General features: G+C 48.5%; 7 protein-coding genes across 7 annotated transcripts; 4 read left to right on the top strand and 3 right to left on the bottom strand.

The window, feature by feature from the left end:
• Positions 1–992: 992 nt before the first annotated feature.
• PHATRDRAFT_15323 (predicted protein) lies at positions 993–1,881 on the top strand (the record flags this gene model as incomplete). The annotated part of the gene is made up of 2 exons (XM_002183428.1): positions 993–1,117; positions 1,191–1,881. Coding segments are annotated over 2 exons (816 nt in total), but the record flags the coding sequence as incomplete, so codon positions are not given.
• Positions 1,882–2,111: 230 nt separating this feature from the next.
• On the bottom strand, positions 2,112–2,450 carry PHATRDRAFT_15281 (predicted protein; the record flags this gene model as incomplete). Its single annotated transcript, XM_002183305.1, has 1 exon — positions 2,112–2,450. A coding segment is annotated over one exon (339 nt), but the record flags the coding sequence as incomplete, so codon positions are not given.
• Positions 2,451–4,679: 2,229 nt separating this feature from the next.
• On the top strand, positions 4,680–5,518 carry PHATRDRAFT_48810 (predicted protein; the record flags this gene model as incomplete). The annotated part of the gene is made up of 2 exons (XM_002183427.1): positions 4,680–4,902; positions 5,009–5,518. 2 exons carry the CDS (start codon positions 4,680–4,682, stop codon positions 5,446–5,448), a joined length of 663 nt encoding a protein of 220 aa, XP_002183463.1. The 3' UTR covers positions 5,449–5,518.
• A 165-nt stretch (positions 5,519–5,683) lies between these two features.
• PHATRDRAFT_48809 (predicted protein) lies at positions 5,684–7,589 on the bottom strand (the record flags this gene model as incomplete). Its single annotated transcript, XM_002183304.1, has 3 exons — positions 6,952–7,589; positions 6,775–6,915; positions 5,684–6,582 (listed from the first exon to the last, which is right to left on the bottom strand). Exons 1-3 carry the CDS (start codon positions 7,430–7,432, stop codon positions 5,684–5,686), a joined length of 1,521 nt encoding a protein of 506 aa, XP_002183340.1. The 5' UTR covers positions 7,433–7,589.
• A 785-nt stretch (positions 7,590–8,374) lies between these two features.
• Positions 8,375–9,703, top strand: PHATRDRAFT_15374 (predicted protein; the record flags this gene model as incomplete). Its single annotated transcript, XM_002183426.1, has 1 exon — positions 8,375–9,703. A coding segment is annotated over one exon (1,329 nt), but the record flags the coding sequence as incomplete, so codon positions are not given.
• A 130-nt stretch (positions 9,704–9,833) lies between these two features.
• On the bottom strand, positions 9,834–10,286 carry PHATRDRAFT_39366 (predicted protein; the record flags this gene model as incomplete). The annotated part of the gene is made up of 1 exon (XM_002183303.1): positions 9,834–10,286. One exon carries the CDS (start codon positions 10,284–10,286, stop codon positions 9,834–9,836), a length of 453 nt encoding a protein of 150 aa, XP_002183339.1.
• A 193-nt stretch (positions 10,287–10,479) lies between these two features.
• PHATRDRAFT_22739 (predicted protein) lies at positions 10,480–14,506 on the top strand (the record flags this gene model as incomplete). The annotated part of the gene is made up of 2 exons (XM_002183425.1): positions 10,480–10,528; positions 13,067–14,506. Exon 2 carries the CDS (start codon positions 13,316–13,318, stop codon positions 14,504–14,506), a length of 1,191 nt encoding a protein of 396 aa, XP_002183461.1. The 5' UTR covers positions 10,480–10,528; positions 13,067–13,315.
• Positions 14,507–18,735: the final 4,229 nt, after the last annotated feature.

Below are 18,735 nucleotides of genomic sequence, written 5' to 3'. Positions count from 1 at the left end.
GAAACCATCAAACAACGCCGTTCTAAAGCCATTGACATGCGTTTCTACTGGGTTAAAGACCGCGTCGAGCAAAAACAGTTTATTATTTACTGGCGACCTGGCCTCACGAATCTAGCCGACTATTTCTCCAAGCATCATTCTCCCGCACATCATCGCAAAATGCGCTCACACTACCTTCTCGAACCGTCATCAACCAATGACAAAGCAACTTCTCATTTGCAGCGAGGGTGTGTTGATCCAACTCCTAGTAAGGACAACGTCTTACCAGAAGTTCAATCGCCTACTGCTAAAAGCCAAGTCGCTTCCGTCCCACACACAACGAATCACAGCCCCACAGTCCCTACGAATATCCAAGAGTACAGTATAGACTCATAATCTTCGTAGTTCATCGTTTTCCTCAACTGTGATCTCCATCGTCGTTTTGTGTTCTTCAATACATATTCTTTGTAAAAGAAAGTGATAAGTCCAGATTAACTTTGGCCTTCAACCGAGACCCCCCCCCCCCCCCCCGACTTGACCTTCTATAGGCCTGCTGCATCCGGAACGTTCACTCTGTAAAGACTGCGACCATTGGGTGACTGTTGATCCCACAAGGTAGCAATCTTTGCTCAAGGGCGTAGTCATACCAAATGAAAATTCTGAAAATGAGCTTTTCCCACGCCCGACGCCTCGCGAGCACTTTCTTACTCTTGACTTTTGCTGGTGCAGCGAGTGTTCGAACAGACGCATTTCTTGCAGGACTCCAGCCAAAATTAATACGTTTTGTTTACGGAAGGTCCTTGGAGGTGCTTCGTTCTGCACCGGGGGCGACTTTGGCAAATCAACGAGTCCAGCTATTGACTCAGGCATCATCATCCGTCGAAACAGAAACCGCCTACAAACACCTAAATGAGCGACCTTTTGGTGTACAACGGCGGTACGAAACTTTTCTGTGGAATCTGAGCGACACGAAACAGTACAGGATCAACTACCGATGTGAAGGGCCGTTGGACGGGGATCCCATTTTGCTTGTTCATGGATTCGGTGCAAGTGTCAACCATTTTCGCTACAATATCCCGTTGCTTGTGAAAGAAGGGTATCGCGTGTATGCCATTGATTTGCTTGGATTCGGTGCAAGGTAAGCGCTTCCCGTCATTCTATTCCTTTGACTCGAAATTAAGAAAGTTCATGATGTCTTTTTTCTTTTTCAGCGACAAACCGAAGGATGAAGCGTATAGTATTGAGCTGTTCGTCCAGCTACTCACAGATTTCATCCAAGACAAATATACAGAAAGCAAGCCATGGGTAATCGCCGGCAATTCAATCGGGGGACTTTGCTCGCTTAGCGTTGCGGAAAAGATCCCTCACATGATCCAGGCGGTTGTCCTGTTTAACACCTCGAGAGGGATGTCGGTGTTTCGATACGAAGACGTGCCCCGGGTCTTCCGACCAGTTCTTCGCTTCTTTCAGAAAGTCGTTTTGGGCCCTAAGAACGGCCCCCGCTTTTTCAAAAACTTCAAAACACGCGAGAATGTACAAAAGATTCTGATATCCCAGGGAGTGTACAGGGACCCCAAAAACGTGAACGATGAACTGTTGGAAATTTTGCTGGGCCCATCTGATGATGAAGGCGCCGAGGATGTATTTTTGGCTGTGTTTGCGGGACCTCCCGGACCATTACCCGAAACAATTTTACCAAAGCTATCGTGCCCTATTCTTGCAGTTTGGGGTGGCAAAGATCCATGGGCGCCAGTATCGGGCGGGCCTTACCTGTCTGGGTCTATGTTTGGTCAACTAACAAAGGATTTTACCCTTGAGGTACTCCCGGAAGCTGGTCACTGCCCGCATGATGAATGTCCCGAAGCTGTGCACGAAAAGTTGGTTCCGTTTCTGGACGCAGCAAAAATACGCTACAAGCCGCCACCGAGGTCTCTAGACGATGCCTCACTGCAGGTAGGTGATGGCAAAAAAAGCGGAATGTAACTACAAACTATACACTCCGTCCTTTTAATACCTTTCTATAAGATATGGGCTTCAGATGACCGTCAACATCCATCTTTTGTTAACAGAACTATGTTACTTGTTCGTTCTTCCGATTGTACAGGTCGTGATATCGCCAGTACCAAGCTAATTCACGCTTCAATCATCGAATACAATTTCAAAGAAAATTGTGCAACGATACTGACCATGAGCATAATTCCCAAAACAACAGGTCCCACGGTATCTTCATATGGACCCGGGTGTCGGTGGCGAATCATATTTGCACGTCGAGCGTACTGATACATACTGTACACAATAAAAGATATGGCCACAGGCAACAGAATGACACCATACAATTGGGAAAACGGATTGTTGTCTTCGGTAAAGGCAAGAATAGCAATGGAGGCACCCGCGAGCACGACAGAAAGGTGCATCCATGCGAGAAAAGTACGCTCATTAGCAAAAAATACTTTGGGCTCAATCTTAACTGGAGCTTTGCGGAGTTTGACGAGTGTACCGACCTCCCCATATGCCCGGGGCTGCGATTGCTTTCCACTAAACAAACGCCTCCAGAAGCCAATATTGTCATTTCCATTCAAATGCCCTCGACGACTGCCTTGCGATCGATGGCTGGGAGTTCTCTGTAAAGGTGAGAACACGACAAGAGGTAAGGAAACAGAAGAAAGTGCAATTTCAGATTGTACTTCTCCATGAGAAATGTAATCCAAGATTCCCTCAAATTTTCGTAATGTTAAACCTGTACTGCAGTCCTAGGAATCCGGGACTCACCGTATTGAGCCGGCGAGGGGCAAACTCGTCTTCAGTACTGCCTGGAGGCAATCCTTCGACGACCTGCTCGCCATCACCATCGCGAACAGCTGAACTGGTGCCGCCCTGGTAATCCGTGCTATTCTTTCCAAGGAAGTAGTACTTGTTCGAATCACTACCGCTCGCGTTGGAGGGCATAAGCGGCGTCGTTTCAGAATGGCTCATGATGATTGTAAAAGACCGAAGGAAGTGGATGTGGCGTATGATAAAACTTGACCCTTTAGAAAGTAGTGCAGCCTCTATACGAAACTACACACTTCAAAGTGTACGAGGTCGTAGCGTCGCGAATCTCGAGAGAATCTTGACTTCCGGAAAAGTGATCCGCTCAGAGAGACCAATCTGATAATTTGTTTGCAAACAGACTTGAAGTCAAAAAAATAAAGGAAGAATGATATAGATTCCAAACTCCGTCATAAGAAAAACGGTATATCCTGTGACACTTCATAAACAAACGAAGCTGTCAACTCGTGGGTCGACTACCTTTTAATTGTGCACTTACACTAATGTAAAGACATGATTCCTTGACAATGAATATTCAGGACTCCTCCCAATGGCCTCGATGGTGCACATTCTCCTGTTCATTGCTATCAGGATTTCCTCTTGGGACAGTCAGGAACTCAATCCGCTGATACAAGTGTTGTGATATACTACAATACCTGTCAATATAAAAAACTTAATCGTCTGTATCTTCCTTACTTTTATAAGGGTATTGAACGCAGCACATCTTGCAACAGTCCACCGGGAATCTTTGATCGAATCACTCTCCTGAAGTCGCAATTTTAACGCTGCCTCAATCCTCGATCTCTTCAATGAATGCTCGCTCTCGATACATCGGTAAATCAGAAATTTCATTTCGCTCCAAGGAATTCTTCTTTTTTGCCCAAGTGTGCTCTGTTGCTTCTTTGGCTCGTTCCTGGCGTTCCTGGGCTCGTCTCGTTAACTCACCTACACCGCCATCAGCATTCCACACCAATTTGGCGTCGCTACTACTCTCAACGTAGAGTAACCGCTCAAATTCGCCCAGAAAGTACTGAACAAACTCGTGCTCCTCCTCCGTCTGGAAGGATTTCACATAGGCTTGTTTGAGATCCAAATCTTTCCATGCCATTTGCAACGAGGTTCGGCCGAGCCATTTGGTGGGTTTTTCCCGTCGCGTTTGAATTTCGTTCCATACACGCGCCAGCGTCGCCGCACTATCGCATTGACCGGAAAGATCACCTTGTATGGGATACACGTGCTGGTTGATAGCTTTACTGAGAATGCGAGTCAGTGCCAGTATCTGCGTCGGCGCAAGGGTCTGGTGACCGTGGCCAACTGTTGTTTCTTGTACTTGTTGTTTTGCCATGATCCAACTCGTAAACGATTTTAACGCTTCGTTCACTTTGGGATACTCGTTTAGAAAGAACGAATCATCACGGATTTGTACCAAACTTGCCATACTATGTGCTGTTGCGTAGCGAAAATAATACCGATGGGATCTTGAAAATATGAATGGTGCTCTTGACTCTTAGAATTTTTCGAGCGGTTTGTGAATGATTGTTCTTTGCGGATCCGCGATAATCACCCAGAAACCCGAAATCATCACGATCGATCAATCAAATATGCGGAACTCACAGTCAAACGGAATGGCGGGATTGGCTTTCTTTTCCGATCAAAATTGAAATTTCTGGCACCCCTGAACCTAGCTAACAAATGTCCCAGACTGACTTACCTATATCGCGGGGGGGGGGGGGGGGGGGGGGGGGGGTCTCGACACTTTGACCCCGGTCGCTTCTCCATCACCTTCGTCCCCATTTCACCGCACGAGTGTGTTTGGTGGAAGTATCGCATACAGTCCTCTCCGAACTCAACGTCCATTCTTCCCGACTCATTTTTACTGCATAGAGCTGCTCATGCTCGCTCTAAAGAAAAAGCGCGAAGAAGCCAAGGCGGCCGCAGAAGCGGCGGCCAAGGACGCGGACGCCGACACACCAATTGTCGATTCTGGCGTCGGTACCCACAGCCCCGACAACAACAAGGTGTCCCTACTCGGCGTCGGTGGAAAGAAGCAGACGAAGAATGGTGAATGCAAAGCCACCAAGAAACGATCGCCGGGTGAAATTCGGATTCAAAAAGGTACGAGAGAGCAACAGGACCAGGTCGTGTTCATTCAACTGTGGATCTTTTGGGGATTGATATGAAATGACAATGTTCTGACCCCACGCAATGCTCGCGTTTATAGACATCGCCGAGCTGGATGGTGGAAATGTAGCCACTATTGACTTTCCGAATGCCAACGACTTGACATCCTTTCATGTCGCTATTTCTCCAGACTCGGGCTACTGGAAAGGGGCGACCTACCACTTTACCTTCACTATTCCTCCTCACTATCCACATTCTCCACCCAAAGTCGAATGTCAAACCAAAATATACCATCCCAACATTGATTTGCAGGGAAAAGTTTGTCTCAATATTCTGCGCGAAGACTGGAAGCCCGTGTTGGACATTAACGGTGTCGTGTACGGATTGATTTACCTTTTTTACGAACCCAACCCGGATGATCCACTCAACCACGAAGCTGCGGAACTCTTTCGCAAAGACGTCCGACAATTTGAGCGACTCGTTTCCCGGACTTTACGCGGTGGTATTCTGGATGGAGTTCAGTTTGAGCGGTTGGTGTAGAACAGACGAAACGCTTGCCAGCCAACGAGGCCGGCGCGAGCAGCAGTAAACTAGAAGCATCCGAAAGAATAATTTGCTGCCTTCAATTCCTCTCGTCTGTATTTCGTTTTTTTAATGAGGGATGGCCTTGCAGCAATATTTCCAGTTTAGATCACAGCGCAAGTCTAGTAACCATGTAGTATCCATAGCTGTAGTTTGATGCCGGTGTTTGTATTAATCCCAGCATCGATGGCAGTCACAGATCTCCGCTGTATCCGACGGTGTCTTGCAAGACCAAGGTCGTAGAAAGCACGCCATTCAGGAGTATGTACCCGACCCCAAAACTGATTGTTACACAAATAAGTAGCACGACAACGGCTTCAATGCCAAAAACAACCCAGTTGCTGTCTACAAAGCGCGATTTCCATATTCCGAGGCACCACATGACGCAGCACGTCAACATTACTACGACCGTCACTGGACTGGTACTCGCTTCTGGACCCGTACGACTGGACGAGGTGTGCACTCTGGAATTGGAAGTCGTCATCGACAGAGCGGAATCGTGTAGGGGCATACTCCAAAAGAGCAAACTAGGTACCACCGCAAACAAGGTAAATCCCAACAGCATGAATATGGATTCTCCTTGAGCTTCTCTCATAGCTTGATGCACAGCCAAGGCCTCTGGATCCATGTCGTACTCTGTCAAGCGACCGTACGAAGCAATGTTCCGGAGTGAAAAATGTACTGCGTTGGCCGAACCGTTCGCGTGGCCACCTTCACGGAGACTATTCTCTTCTGGCAAGGGTGTTGTCCACGATTCTCCCGTCAAAGCCGCGACGAAGAGATCGGGGTATCCCTCCAAGGTGTCTGCCATACTCATGGCATCAATTTTCAACATTCCACGTTGCAACAGGATATCGACAAATTGACCTTTTGCGTAGGCTTTGCGAGACTGCAGAGACTTTCGCGCCGCGACGCGTTCTTTGGACTGTGCTACAGCGACAACATGAGCTGACCATACATGTCCCAATGCCATACAGGATGATTCAGCCAAGCACGCGGCAGCGGTTAAGGCCACAGCCCAGGCGCGAGCACGTGGGTCGCTGTTATTGTGGAGGATGTTCAAACCAGCCAGGGCCCCAAGAATACCGCTACCTGTCAGCATTCCGTCAATCGCTGCGACGCAAAAGGAGCGGTGTAAAGTCTCGGCCTGCAAAAAACACATCACGCAATGGCACAACGGATCCAAGAGGCAAGAGTAAACGGCACCAGCATGCGATTGCCTCGACCGTCGGGGTCTATCTTCGCGACAATCATCTTCGTTTGCGTCGCCTGCCAATGGATCACGGTAGGGATCATGGTAGTCAGGATTACCGTAATGAAATTCGTGCTCGACAGAAGGTTGCATAGTGGCGAGTGCAGCGGAGGTAGAACTTCCTCTGAGTTTTGGTGAAGAAGCCGGACCTTGCAAAGTCGACGAAGCTGCGGCTGGAAGGTCCGTCTGCGCAGCTGCGTCAGACTTACCGTTATCGACTGCACCGTACGAAGTGAGATGTAAGAATTGCATAGATGTAGATAGGGCCTTGGAAGGCGAAGATGGAGTGGAAGGCTTCGAGTCCTCCTCGACTTGATTCGTTATCAAATTAGATGTGGACAGAGTCCCTTGTCCTACTTCCACATCCGAATCGTCCGCAAAACTGTAAAGATTGTGGTAACTCGTATCCGAGATTGTTGACATGGTTGGCAAGATGGGTGCCAACAACCCGGGTCCGGTCGAAGGACCCGTTGAGGATTCGTTCGAAGTCTTTGGACTGCTACTGCCACTTCTGCCTTTTGGGCGCATTGGTGGCTGGGAATTGCTGGGCGGAGAGTTCAAAGCGTACTGCTGCTGCTCATATTGTAAATCAATCATAAGTTGCATCTGTTTCTTCATTTCGTCATCAGTTTTGGGTTTGCGCTGTTGCTGATGCCGAGGCGGTGTACCGATGGAAAGTGGCGTCGACATTGCTAGAAGAAGTTCGACCTAGACAAACAAGGGACTGCCTTTTCTGAAGCTACAACTCCACCGTACGCAGTGTGTCAATGATTTACCAAGATGCTGAATGCAAACACAAATGAAATCCTGTGAACAGTCGACTGGAAAACAAGTACGCTTCTGGAAAGGAAGACGATGGATAGTTGTATCATTCGTGAAGTCAGATACGTGGATGCCAAAACCCACACTCGCTTACTCTTATTTGTCTCGAATTAGAACCCGGCAGTTGCATTGGCAGATGCTTTTGGAGATCTGTCGGTTTGGGAGTAATGTAAATGTATAAACCCTTACTGTAAAACCCTTGACGAGAAGTAATTTTCTGTCTGGTCATCGTCCACGTAGATTTTCGAGATATATACCAAGTATCGATTTCAAAGTCCGTAAGCCACCAAAACCTGTCATCATTGTAGCAGTAGGGTGCGGTTGACTATCATAGTCACTGTCAGTTTACTGTTCTAGCCTCGTGCACAAACGCATCCATCACATAGCTGGCAAGAAATGGCGAAGTTGAGATTGAAACAGGCTTGTCCCGCCCACCTTCGCAGTTATCTCTCAAAATTGAAACTTTCTACAAAATTTCGATATCAAAGCAGACAGCCTAAGCACTAAATTTTTTTTCTCACAGATTCTCGAGATAGGCGCAGTATTTAGCGCTCGCCTTCTTTTCCTTTTATGCGTGGTCCATCTTCCGTTTGCGTCGCCGTCATGATGCTATCGGCAGTATCGCATACGGCGCGTGCGTTTTCCCGAGTTCCACTGGCACGTCGTGCGTTTCGCCTTGCGTCTACTTCCACGGACTTGACGCAGGAAGGAGGAAATTTGGTGCACGACAATACTCGACGTTCGCGGGGCGACCTTTCCTTAGATACCCGGACCATCGCGAGCGATCTACCGACCGTTCTGAGTCACTTGCAGGCTCGGAGTGCCTCCAGCGACACATCCGAAGCAGCTGAGCAAATTGCGAATCTGTCGGAAGATCGAGTCAAGCTCATTCAAGAGCGTGACGGGTTTTTGAATCAACGGAAGGAAGCTTCCGCTGTTGTCGGCAAACTCATGCGTAACAAGGACAATTTAGACTCATCCCAACAGGAGGAATTGGAAGAGGCGAAAAGTGCCAGTACAGCAGCGTCTGAAAAGGCTACTAACGCTGAAGCTGCTTTGGAAGAAATCCAAACTACCATGGATCGACTACTGGCAGGTATTCCCAACCTACTGGACGATCAAGTTCCCTTTGGAAGGGACGAATCTGAAAACGAAGAAGTTAGCCGATGGGGTGATAAAGATGCCCTCCCAGCAAGATTGGAATGGGACGATTCTTTTCAGCCGCTGTGGCACGACGATGTAGCTTCCAATTTAAACGGCTACCAGGTCGAAGCCGCTGTCAAAATGTCGGGTGCCCGCTTCGTTGCCTTATCCGGATCCATCGCCCAACTCGAACGCGCAATTGCCATGTTTTGTATCGACCTCCATACCACGCAGCACGGCTATACCGAAGTATCCGTCCCGTTTGTGGTCGGTCGCTCCGCTCTCGAGGGCACATCGCAGTTACCCAAATTTCAGGAAGACTTGTTCGCCATTACGCCGGAATCGCATACGTGCAACGGCGAGGATGCCTTTTTGATTCCCACCGCCGAGGTGCCCGTCACCAACATGCATCGAGGGCAGGTTTTGGAGGAAAGTGATCTGCCTCTTTCGTACGTGGCCTGGACTCCCTGCTTTCGCGCCGAAGCCGGAAGTTACGGTCGGGATACCAAAGGTTTAATTCGAACGCACCAGTTCCAAAAGGTGGAACTGGTCAAAATCACAACGGCCGACACGTCCGATGCGGAACACGAAACGCTGACGGCGCACGCGGAAGCAGTCCTGCGGTCGTTGGAATTGCCGTACCGCAAAGTACGTTTGTGCTCCGGAGATATTGGATTTTCAGCCCGACATTGCTACGACTTGGAGGTGTGGTTGCCCGGGGCTGGTGAGTTCCGTGAAATTTCGTCCTGCAGTAACACGGGCGACTTTCAAGCGCGTCGCATGAGTTTGCGGTATCGCCCCAAGCCAGCAGATGGCTCGAACAAGAAACTCAAGCCGGTATTATGTCATACGATAAACGGTAGCGGTTTGGCGGTGGGTCGTACTCTGGTAGCCGTTTTGGAAAACTACCAAACGCCGGATGGTTCGGTGGTCGTTCCCGAAGTCTTGCGGCCATACATGGGCGGCAAAGAAATCCTCAAAGCTCCCCAGAAATAGGTACAGGCTCTACGGCCACAAAAACATAAATAGCTTTTACAATTAGCTTGTCAAGATGTGCAGTTTGCACTCGTCCGGAAACTCCCAGCCAAGATTCCCCAACTTTGTTTGGTGCCCAACGTATACGTGATTATTCGTTTAGCTTGTTGATAATGGTAGCCAAAATCCCCCCAATGCCTCCGTCACCCAGGTTGGCTAGCACAAAGAAGTTGAATGCAATCAAACCGAATCCGATAGCCGTTAGAGTGACGGAATCAATCTCGGGAATCAGATTGACGCGGACCTTGTCGTCATTCTTGGCGTTCGAGCGCGCCTCAACTCGTTGCAATTCCTGTTCGGAATATCCGAGTTTTGCCAATTTCTCATCCCTATTTCTATCTTTTGCGTTGCTATCATTATCGCCACTGGTAGGCGACGCATGTAGACGTACGACTGGGATGGACAACCGATTGACGTTGTGGAATGACGTGGACGGAAACGGATAGGAACTAGCTGAAGGAGGAGTAAAGGCTTGCACGATTCCGGCCGAGTTCGTGAGAAACGCAATCCAAAGCGTCAACATCTTTCTAGTGGATACTTTCATGACGGAAGGAGCCAATCGGAATGGATACCTTGGTTTTTGGGTAAAACGAGTAGCCTTTCGGATATTGCCAACATGGTAGGGAGTCGCCGGTCTGTGCTCCAATTGTATTGCAATTCTACTCCCAATACCTACTCCGGTTTCGGCAAATTGTTCGTCAAAAACGGAAAACGTCACACAAGATGAGATTTTCTTTCAAATATTCAAATGTATGGCTATTTTCAAAACTTGTGTCATACGAGAAAGTAATCAGATATTCTATGCGCGTTCGACTATGCGCGTTCCTATGCGCGTTCGGATGCTCTGATTGGTCGAGAAATTGACATTCTTCCTTGAGAGAATGATATTCTTCTGTCCTAAATAAAATAATTTCCAAAAGTCCTTAGTCATTCTTGTGTTGGATTGCTGGAGCCGCGGTTGTGAGCTGTGCTCACCCCCCTTTTGCTGGTCATGAGCTGTGCACCAGTGTTTTCCCACACGGTAGATCCGAAAGCACCGTACCAGAAATGGCAACCTCTCGCACATCCCCGACGCCGCGAGATATACCAAACACCGTCCTTTTCATTTTGCACATAGTCATTTTGTTGCATCTACAGTAAAAGAGTCAGTGTTTGCTTCAATGCTTGGAGACGGAACAAGACAAGTCCACAAGGCCAACAATGGTCCAAGTCGAAATAATGTCTAAAATATATGGTGAGCTTGTAGCATATCCACCACTCCGGATTCTGCAAAATGGGAAGGAACATGACCCTTACGTTGTTGTAGATGAAGCTATTGAAAAATTTGGTGCAGCAGTCAAAGATCAAATGCTTACAAAGGAACAAGCTTTGGTGAAGGTGACAAAAGTTGCTAATTCAATTGACTGGCTACCTACTGAACTGAAAGAACTGGTTGATGCACACTGTCGTAAAGACTCAGATGTTGACAATGATGGAAAAGCTGCCAGATACTGAGGGACCTTGGCCGGAGGATTACAAAAGAGGAGCTTCCTCGCTTCCGGCAAACAGAACTTTGCTGCTCACAAGCCATCAGTGACGGATCAAAGTTAAGTTCCCTTATTACAGCCAACAAACCTGTGCTCATCAGCCTCCCAAGACATACTAAATGGCTTGTTATTCATGGCCTGTACAATCTATCAGGAAGCTTGGCTGCTGCCAAAGTTTCAAACAATGTTGGGGTGGAAGTTACATGCTATGGCAACATGGGAACAATTATGGAAGGACTTATAGAAGGTGCTGCCAGCTTTGATCACAGAGTGGCCACATACAGCACTGTAACAGACTGGATTGCAACCTCTGCTTTGACAGGAATGAATACCATGACACGGTTGATTGCAAGCAACAAATTTAATAGCTTAACTGGTAGCATCTAATGACTACTTACTTGTGCTTTAAATTAAATGAAGAAACAAACTTCATGCATTCATTTCTCACCATCTATTGTTCATTTGATTCTTGTCACCAGCAACAAAAGATAGTTGTAGCAAAACCCATCATGTCTTTTCCAAGTGTGTATATTCTCTCAAAGCCATCATGGCAAAGGACATTCAACATAGTTCAATTTCATACTCCAAAAAGTCTAGATTGTGCCAACACAAATCTTTGTTGTAATTTCTCGCGGCTCCCCTTTGGCTCTATTCTTTGAATCAAGTCTATTTGCTGCAGTGTTGCTGTTGTCACACCTAGGAATTACAACAAGCTCACAAACAAGTCGTTTCTGCGTAATAATCTTCTTTTTGTTCACTGTGATATACTGCATTGGTCTTGTACCTATCAACAACCTGCTTTCTTAAGTTTGTTGGGAATTGTCCCCTTGTCAGGCATGGGCCAACTTGGTAGTGCTTGGGGGTCTGGAGCTACTTGTGATTCCGTAATTCCTGCTGCTCCCTTTGCTTGTCAGCACACTTCTCCAGGATGCATCTGACAGTACCAGTCTGTCAAGTGTTTTGACACACTGTCCTACACAGTATGCTCCACAACCATAACTGGTTGCGCAGGTCGCGCAACCTCCATCACGTTGCGGAAACGACCCATTCCGGATAGTGGACCCCCGGACGGTGCCTTCGGCGTTCCGCTGTATGCACGAACAGCCACACCCAATCTCCATTCCAACATACACTGTGTGGGAAACGTGTAGAAACAACGCTTGAATTGCTTCGACTTTCTGTGCTTTAACGTTTCCGAAAACGACTTTGTCGTCTTCCAGTCCGCCCGCGAATAGGCATTGTCTACCGCCACCGTCCCACGGCCCTTTATGCACACGTCGGATACCATGTACACGCTGCTGCACATGTTGGACCTGTTGGATGCTGCGGTGCGTGCTGAGGGACGGTCTCCGCGGACTGTGGGCGTCGTGCGACTTTCGCCCCGACAAAGAGGAAGCGTGTCATCACCTGATGACGAAGTTTGCCCCTTTGATGTGGGGCACGGAATCTACTTGTGGCTATACGGCGTCCAACAACTTGACCCTTGTCGCTAACGGGGATGTCGAGGGCAACGAGAGGGTCGATCTGATGTACGCCCGCATGGGGGTGGATGGTGTGGGCTCTTTGACGGTCAGCGCGTTCACAGTAAGCAAAAGGGGGTTGGGAGGGGGGTGAGCACAGCTCACACCCGCGGCTCCAGCAATCCAACACAAGAATGACTAATGACTTTTGGAAATTATTTTATTTAGGACAGAAGAATATCATTCTCTCAAGGAAGAATGTCAATTTCTCGACCAATCAGAGCATCCGAACGCGCATAGGAACGCGCATAGTCGAACGCGCATAGAATATCTGGAAAGTAATAGCAGCTTGTTGTAATCGAGTGACATTGACTGTGAGTGACCGTGATTCTCCGGTTTTGGTTGTACGCCTCTCGACTACGAACCATTTTGGGGTGCGTGACTTGCGTGAATCTTATGCGAAAGCCACTCGGGAATGACTCGTTCCCGTGACTTTGCTGCCGAAAAGCCCTCGAGAGTCTGCCTTCTCGATTCGCTGGGATCGGGACCGACCCATTCCCCTCCCCATTACAAGGTCCATCAACACCATGGCAATGGAAAAGCGGAACAACTCGGCCCGCCGAGCGGTAGAAACCAAATCATCCATCGACGGAATCGAGGAAGGCCTCGCGATGGAGGAACGCGAGTCGCTCGTGGAGGGCTCGTCTCCCGCCTCGGGGGACCGTACGCACATCGGAGCCAACCAAACCAATCCGGATACCGCCCACAGCACCGTCGACGCTGGCGACAAGAAAAAAGAGGTTCCCGCCGGAGTCATTACCAGCACTGCTTTGATGGTTCTCATTCTCCTCGCCGTACAGAATTGCTCCAAGAATTTGTTGATGCGCTACGTCATGAAAGACCAGCCCAAGTTCCTTACGTCGGCGGCTGTTTTGGGCAGTGAATTTACCAAATTGTCTCTCAGTGTCGGCTACATTCTGTTTGTACAGCACCGATCTCCCCAAACCATCTTTCGTTACCTGAAAGAAGACATGCGCAACACAATGCTTTTGGCCGTCCCGGCTTCGGCCTACAATTTGCAAATGAGCTTGGAATACGTCGCCCTAGCTAATTTGAACGCGGCGGCCTTCTCCGTCCTCGTACAGACCAAGCTCATTTTTACCGCTTCCTTTGCCGCAGCTGTCCTCCGGAAACGCCTGCGTTACGCTCAAGTCATTTCACTCGTCTTGCTCACGGCCGGCGTCATGCTCTGCAACTACAAGGGCGGAAGTGTCGACGTCGACACCAACGGTAACTCCACCAAGGGCATTCTTGCCACGCTCGGTATCGCCCTTTCGTCCGGTTTCGCCTCGGTATACACGGAAAAAGTCATCAAAGGCCAAGGATCCACCAAACGGTCCGTCAATATTGAAGACTACGGCCTCGCCTACACCCAAGTACAACTGGCCCTGATGAGTCTCTTGACTATTGGTGTTTACGCCATTGCCAGCGATTTTGCCGCCATTGTCCGGGACGGACTGTTTTACAACTTTACGTCGGCCGCCTTTGCCTCGGTACTCATGTCCGCCCTTGGCGGACTCATCGTGGCGTCCGTACTCAAGTACGCCGATTCCGTTTTGAAAGGTTACGCCACGGCCATGTCGGTCATTCTGACCGGTCTACTTTCCATGGTGCTCTTTGGTACCACCTTGTCCGTAATCTATTTCATGGGGATCATCAATGTTGTCATGGCGGTTTTGTTGTACAATGCCAAGGATTTGGATCGCTTCGTGTGCTGAGCCAGGCAATTGTTGACTTTTGTAGGCTCCGCTTTTGGGTTTTTGCACATTTCGGTCGTAGCAGTGTCACCAATGTATAGTTTTTTCTTATATGAAGCCAAGAAGGGCATGTAGCAATTCCCACAAGGCTCGTTTACACATTCCTAGAAAAGCATAGGAGGCGGGGCTAGAAAAATGGCTTCATCCCCCCACCAACCCATTTTTTAAAGGTCTTGAGTGTAATCGAGCGAGTGAGTTTTTTACTCGGAGGTCCGAGTTCGTCAGAGATGTAGCATTACTTTGCTTTTTGCTCCCTACACAGACGAGAAAAATATGCTTTACAGTTAGCATCATTTACAGATAATCCTTGTGCAGTCTTTTAAAATGAAAAGTACTACCTTGCAAACGTTCCGGGGACAAACGAGCATTGCCGTGGAGTTTGTGAAGATAGTGGTGATCCCCAGACTATCGACGTTCCAAGATTGAAGCAGGCCCAAACCGCTGGCTATGTTGTTAATAGTGGATACTTTTACTTGACCTACCGTTATTGGTACAGATAGGAGGTTGTTGACGATTTCATCAGCAATGCTTGATTGAAAATGATGATAGAATTTCTTTAGATGCTAGCTAGCTCTCTGTCTGTTAATCTCACCGTAGTGGTAACGTAGGTCCATATTTACAGTACATTCCATACAGGACGTGATGATACGCAACACAAGGTTAAATTATAGGGGTGTGACATACTACCTATGTCACATCACCAGATCCACTACCACTGGATTTGCTCAGTCCCCTCACATTATTATTCGTAACTCAGAATGATAAGGTGACCAAACAATCCGTCCAGCATCTGGGATCACGACCAAATCCATGATCAACCACCAAATCAACAACCGTCTTTAAAAATAGAAAAACCCCACGTCAAGCGTCTGTCATATGTACGTTAGACTAAGACTGGTCTGCTCAGGCAGATAATGGTATAATTTGTGTTTTGCTCTGTTTCGTAACTACACTAGTGATCTTGTGCTATTCTAGTGCGATTCTAGTCGGTTATCGTTGCAGTTTTCTAGTTTATCAGACCCAAAGTCGTTCTGTATCCCTGTGGGATCAAAGGTATAAGTTTGTTGTGATTGTCTGAGTGTTTGTGAGTGTTTTGACGGAAGCGCCGAGGCCAAATGTGCCTGGGGAGGCAAACATAATACCTGGCTCTTCATGTTGTTGTCGAGTCGCCGACGCCTGCAGAGGCCTAGAACATACTGACTCGTAATGGTCCACGTGGTAGTCGTGTCGATCGGATACTGGGTTTCTTGTCTGCAATAGCGGCTTGAAACAAGGCACTCCCCATGGTTGGACGCTTCCATGGAGCTTCTTCTACGGAAGCTTTACTCAAGGCTCTAGCCCAAGCGGCATCCTAAGCTTGGATGTTAAGTAGGATCTGTTTTCGAACATCCACTTACCAATTGTTAATATCGGACCTCGTACCAAGTGGTATTTGCTGCTCCTCCACTCTTGCTATCAAATGTGTATATATATATACCACAATGGGTATTTTAGTTATTGACCCGGCAATCAGGCCGGCTATCACTATTTAAGCGTATGCGAACCAAATATTTGCAAAATTCGTAACCAGTGATAAAAGGAAACTATTGTTGTTCCCGTTATGCCAAGCCGACCTCGCTAACACATGCTCAACTCGAAACTCTTTTCGAAGTTCCTTCCCGTCCTCAGAAAGAAAATTAAAAGTTCACCATGGCCGCAGCTCTCGCTCAAGTCCGTAACGCCCTCCAGGCGATTGGTATTGTCAACGCGTCTCATCGCGACGCCATTACCGAGTCCATTACTTCCGTCGAGGACTTCGTGTTCTTGACGGACAAGTTCATCAAGGATATGTGTAACACCCTCCGTCGTCCCGGGGGGACCGTCCCAAACCCCAACGCCGCTCAGCCAGGCGCCCCAGCGGTGAGTACCCGCTCCGGTGTCGCCATTTCTCCAACGGCTGAAGAGCGTTTGATCTTGCTCGGATATTATATCCGTCACCTTAAGCGTACCTCTCGTCCGATCCCAGTTCGTTGCGGCTCGAGTCCTCTCCATGGCGGAGATCAAACGCCGTGAGGAGGAAGACAAGACTCTGTCGAAGGATGCTACGGCTCCTTCCATGATTGATGACCTCAAGAAGATCCGCGAGGCCTTCGAGAATGTCGAAGATTATCTCTCCAAGGTCCGTGGAACTACTGGCGTTCCTTTGCGCCATGTGATCCGCGACGACGACGAAGTCCCGGACGATCCGGACAACATGTACCCAAGTGTTCTCGACGAAATGATTGCCCGTTGCCCTCACGACGGCGAAGATTTTGCCGCCGATAACAGTCATGTTTGGTCCGTAATCTGGGCTTGTACCCATGGGGGTCCGGCCTGGAGTTGGGTTTCTGCTCACGCTCGTTCTCGTAACGGTCGTGCAGCTTGGTTGGCCCTCCGTTCTCATTACCTCGGGCCGACTAACCAGTCAAAGATCATGAACAAGGCCGAGGGAGACCTTGAAAACAAGTTTTATAGCGGTGAGCGCCGAAACTTTTCTTTCGAGCGTTTTGCCAAGATTCATCAGCAAGCCCACACTGACCTTTACGAGTTTGGTGAGCCATTGACCGAAGCTGCCAAGGTCCGCAAGTTTTTGAAGCGCATTAAAGCCCCATCTCTCGAATCGGCTATCGCTACCGTTTGTGCCACTACAGCGTTGAAAAATGATTTTGAAGCTACTGTCAATTATTTGAGTGAATTTATTGACAAACAGAACCAGGCCCAGGTTTGTAACATTTCTTCTGCTTCTACAGGCCACAGTGGTTGCGGTAACGGCCGAGGTGGTCGCGGCGGAAGAGGTGGTTGCGGTGGTTGCGGCGGTTGTCACGGTCGAGGCGGTCGTGGTGGAGGAAAAGGTAAACCATTTAACAACGGCTCGACAAGCGGTATGACCGACCGCTACTACTCTTTCGAAGAGTATGAGTCCATGAATGCGGAACAGCGTCGCCATGTGCACACTTTGCGCCAAAATGGTCATGGTGATCGTCGTTGCAATGCGTCTGCTGTGGATACTTCCAGTGATGCGGATCGTAACACTCGTCCTCGTCATGACGACAACACAACCTTGACCTCTAACACTTCTGCTGGCAAGAACATGTCCCAGCGAAATGTGTCTGTTGTGTCCACTCGCCCTGTTGTGTCTGTCCAATCGGTTGGTACGGGCCATTTGTCCCGCTCTGATTTGGATTCGCATGCTGATACTTGTTGTGTCGGTCGTCATGCTTTCGTATTTGAAGAAACCCATTGTACCGTCAATGTGAGCCCCTTTTTGTCTACGCTCGGACGTGCCCATTCTGTGCCCATTGTGTCCGCTGCCGTTGCGTACGACCACCCGTACACGTACGAAACTTTCATTTTGGTTTTCAATCAGGCTTTGCATTTTCCAAAAATGGAACACAACCTGATCAATCCAAACCAGCTTCGTATCAATGATGTTGAGGTGGATGAGTGCCCAACGTTTTTGACTTGCAAGCCCACGGAGTCCTCACACTCCATCTTCTTCCCCAGCGAAAATGTTTGTCTGCCTTTGATGCTTGATGGCGTCATTTCGTATTTGCCCTCTTGCAAGCCCAGTCGCGAAGAGTTTGATACTTGTACTCACCTTGTCATGACGTATGACAATCCTGTGTGGGACCCTCATTCTTTGGAATTTTCCCGTCAGGAGGAGCATTGCACCAATACCCATGGTTTGGTTGTTCCGAGTAAATCCCGTCGTACTGTCCGTGCTGTTACAAGTGTTGTTACAACAACATGTGCCCTTGCCGAGACCTTGTTGTCCGTCTCCACTCCATTGGATGACGCTCATTTTGTGACTTCCGTTCAGAATACTGTTGTCATTGGCTCTGCCCAATCGTCAAATCATTGTTACAAAGTCAGCCCTGAGGAGTTGGCTCATCGTTGGAACATTGGCTTGGCTACTGCCAAACATACCCTACGCGTCACCACACAGCGCAGTGTAAAGAACATTGTCAATCGAGCTCTCGTGCAACGCGTCAAACCGGTTTCTTTGCAGCTACAATTCCGTCATCTTCGAACGAATTTGTACACTGACACCATGTTTTCTAAGCTTAAATTGTTGCGTGGAAATACGTGTGCCCAAGTCTTTGTCAATGACATTGACTGGACACGTGCATACCTCATGAAATCTAAAGCCAAAGCCCATGAAGCGTTGGATC

The sequence above is a fragment of the Phaeodactylum tricornutum genome, chromosome 19, assembly GCF_000150955.2.
Source record: "Phaeodactylum tricornutum CCAP 1055/1 chromosome 19, whole genome shotgun sequence".
Lineage (NCBI taxonomy): Eukaryota > Bacillariophyta > Bacillariophyceae > Surirellales > Neidiaceae > Phaeodactylum > Phaeodactylum tricornutum.
Note: the sequence above shows the minus strand (reverse complement) of the source record. Positions and strands in the feature narration are given on the sequence as shown.